Source organism: Uranotaenia lowii, unplaced genomic scaffold (assembly GCF_029784155.1).
Source record: "Uranotaenia lowii strain MFRU-FL unplaced genomic scaffold, ASM2978415v1 HiC_scaffold_193, whole genome shotgun sequence".
Lineage (NCBI taxonomy): Eukaryota > Metazoa > Arthropoda > Insecta > Diptera > Culicidae > Uranotaenia > Uranotaenia lowii.
In genome coordinates, this window is record NW_026597999.1 from 47,683 (window position 1) to 49,904 (window position 2,222).

At 36.5% G+C, this 2,222-nt stretch overlaps 1 protein-coding gene across 1 annotated transcript; it reads right to left on the reverse strand.

Moving 5' to 3' along the window:
- Nucleotides 1-969: 969 nt before the first annotated feature.
- LOC129759572 (uncharacterized) lies at nt 970-1,532 on the reverse strand. Its single transcript, XM_055757046.1, has 2 exons — nt 1,366-1,532; nt 970-1,301 (listed from the first exon to the last, which is right to left on the reverse strand). Exons 1-2 carry the CDS (start codon nt 1,451-1,453, stop codon nt 1,042-1,044), a joined length of 348 nt encoding a protein of 115 aa, XP_055613021.1. The 5' UTR covers nt 1,454-1,532; the 3' UTR covers nt 970-1,041.
- Between the last annotated feature and the right edge of the window lie 690 nt (nt 1,533-2,222).

Sequence of the window (2,222 nt, forward strand, 5' to 3'; positions counted from 1 at the left end):
AATCGAGTGGAACCACCGACCCTGCTCATCCTCGTCCCATTTGCGCTGCCAGTTGATAAGAGAGTTTCTCCGTGCCAAGAAGTAGAATTCGTTGAATACGATTTCACGCTGGTAAATGTTGCCTTCCATCGCACCCACCTTTGCAAGGGAATCTGCCCTCTCATTGCCTACTATCGAGCAATGTGAGGGGACCCAGACAAAGGTAATGGAAAAGCAACGTCTTGACAAAGTAGTCAATACATAGCGTATCTTTTCGATGAAGTACGGCGTGAATTTTCCTGGTCTTATGGAGCGGATTGCTTCAACAGAGCTGAGACTATCAGTTATAATATAGTAGTGTTCCACAGGTCGAGCAGCGATACTATCCAGAGCGCAATGAATAGCAGCTAACTCTGCGATGTACACAGAACATGGTGACTGGAGACTGTAAGAGGCGCTAAATATTTCGTTGAACACTCCAAATCCTGTTGCTTCCTCTATAAGTGATCCATCGGTAAAGTACATTTTATCAGCATCGACGTGTCTATATTTACCCGAATACGAAAATATTGTAACACAACAGTTCCTGTAACAGTTATAAAACGATTAGAAACAGCGTAAAAAAACTTTTAGAAAATGATATCTGAAACCATAAAAAACATTGCACTTATCTTGAATTCCAAAACTACGGTCTGTTGAATATGGCGTTAAGTTATGTTACTGTTTAAAACTGTTAAAACACTCATATGGAAGAACTGTTCTGCAAACAGTTGAAATAACGTACGAAAACTGCTCACATAAAACGTATTCCGAACATCAAACTGTTTTAGTTACAGTTATTCTTAAAGTTCTCTTGTAACTGAACATTTACAGTAAAAGTAGTATAACGATCCTATATAACGTTCTTCCAACGTTATGCGTATCGTATTCTGAATCGTACTTACAAAAGAAAGTTTTCTTTTTGTGTAAATATTACAAAAACGATTTTTAGATTTTATATTCATTTTTATTATACACTTTAATCACTTCTATAACATATGCACTAATAATAAACAGTTACCATCAACTCGATAAATCCATCAATAAACACCGGGTGTGCGAATGGTTGAATGGAGCTGGAATTTCCCTGGAGCGGCGGGTGCCAAGTCCCTTTCGACTGAAGGTTTGAATTTCTTGCTGCTTAGCTCCTCCACTAGGTGCAGGTCTCATTTCAGACACACCAACCGTGTCCGTGCCCGTGTCCACCCGAACGTTGGCGTAGCTACTGGATCCAAAAGTCAGGAGGGCTTCTCCCAGCGTGACTTTTCTCCTCCAGGATGTTGCTGAAATAAAGAAAAAACCTTTCTCATTCTCAGATTAATATTTATGTTAAATACTGAAATTTACCTGTTGGAACATCGCTGGTGTCCGTTTTCCTGATTGCAGCTGCCGATTGCCGGTTGCCGAACCGGAGAAGGTGCTTCTTGAACGGCATCCGGGAGTTCCACTTTGATCGCGAAAAACGAAAATTTCTTTGCGGTTGTTGTTGTTATGTTGATGTTGTCAGCAGTGATGCCAACTACACTTATTTTAGAAATATAAAATAAAAACATGGAAATAAAAAAGAGTTATATTATAATTTTTAAACTATGGAATGTTACCATTGTTGTACGTAAAAAAAGAGTTATTGATCTAAGCTGATAAGTTTTAGAAAGAGAAAAATTTCAAAGACATAACATTTGAATGACATATCATTGAAAAAAAAATAAAACGGAAGTAAGTGATATTCCTTGAACTCAGCCAGCAAAGTGTTCAGTTCTGTTTTTTCATCTTCTTATTGCATCATGAGATAATCAAGTAATGCAAAAAAGATTAAAACCGATAAGTCTTTGCTCGTTAAAAGGGTCACAATAAATATTTTTATGAATGTGGCATGATTTATAAGTATAACAAAAAAGGATTTTTATAAGCAAAACTCAACTCAAAGCTAAGTCAAATCCAGGATAGAATACACAAGCTCCGGTTGGTATCTTAAAGAAAAGCTTGAAAGTGTATCTTTGTTTCTAACATTTTATCGCCATCAATTATAAATGCTGATTATATCGACCCAATAATCTTAATGTAATGTAAGTTTTTTTTTCTATGTACAATGCACTTGCGTTTATCTTATGTTCATATGATTGATTCGATAAATATTGTTTTAAGATATTTTAAAGTTCCGTGCTGAGTTTTCTTTTTTCAAACAATCTGGCATCTATGATCCG

Excerpts from the sequence above, each read along its gene's own strand:
- LOC129759572 (XM_055757046.1), bottom strand. The coding sequence starts at position 1,453 with ATGCCGTTCAAGAAGCACCTTCTCCGGTTCGGCAACCGGCAATCGGCA. Across the intron at positions 1,302-1,365 it reads CACCAGCGATGTTCCAACAG|CAACATCCTGGAGGAGAAAA; the intron begins GTAAATTTCAGT and ends TCTTTATTTCAG.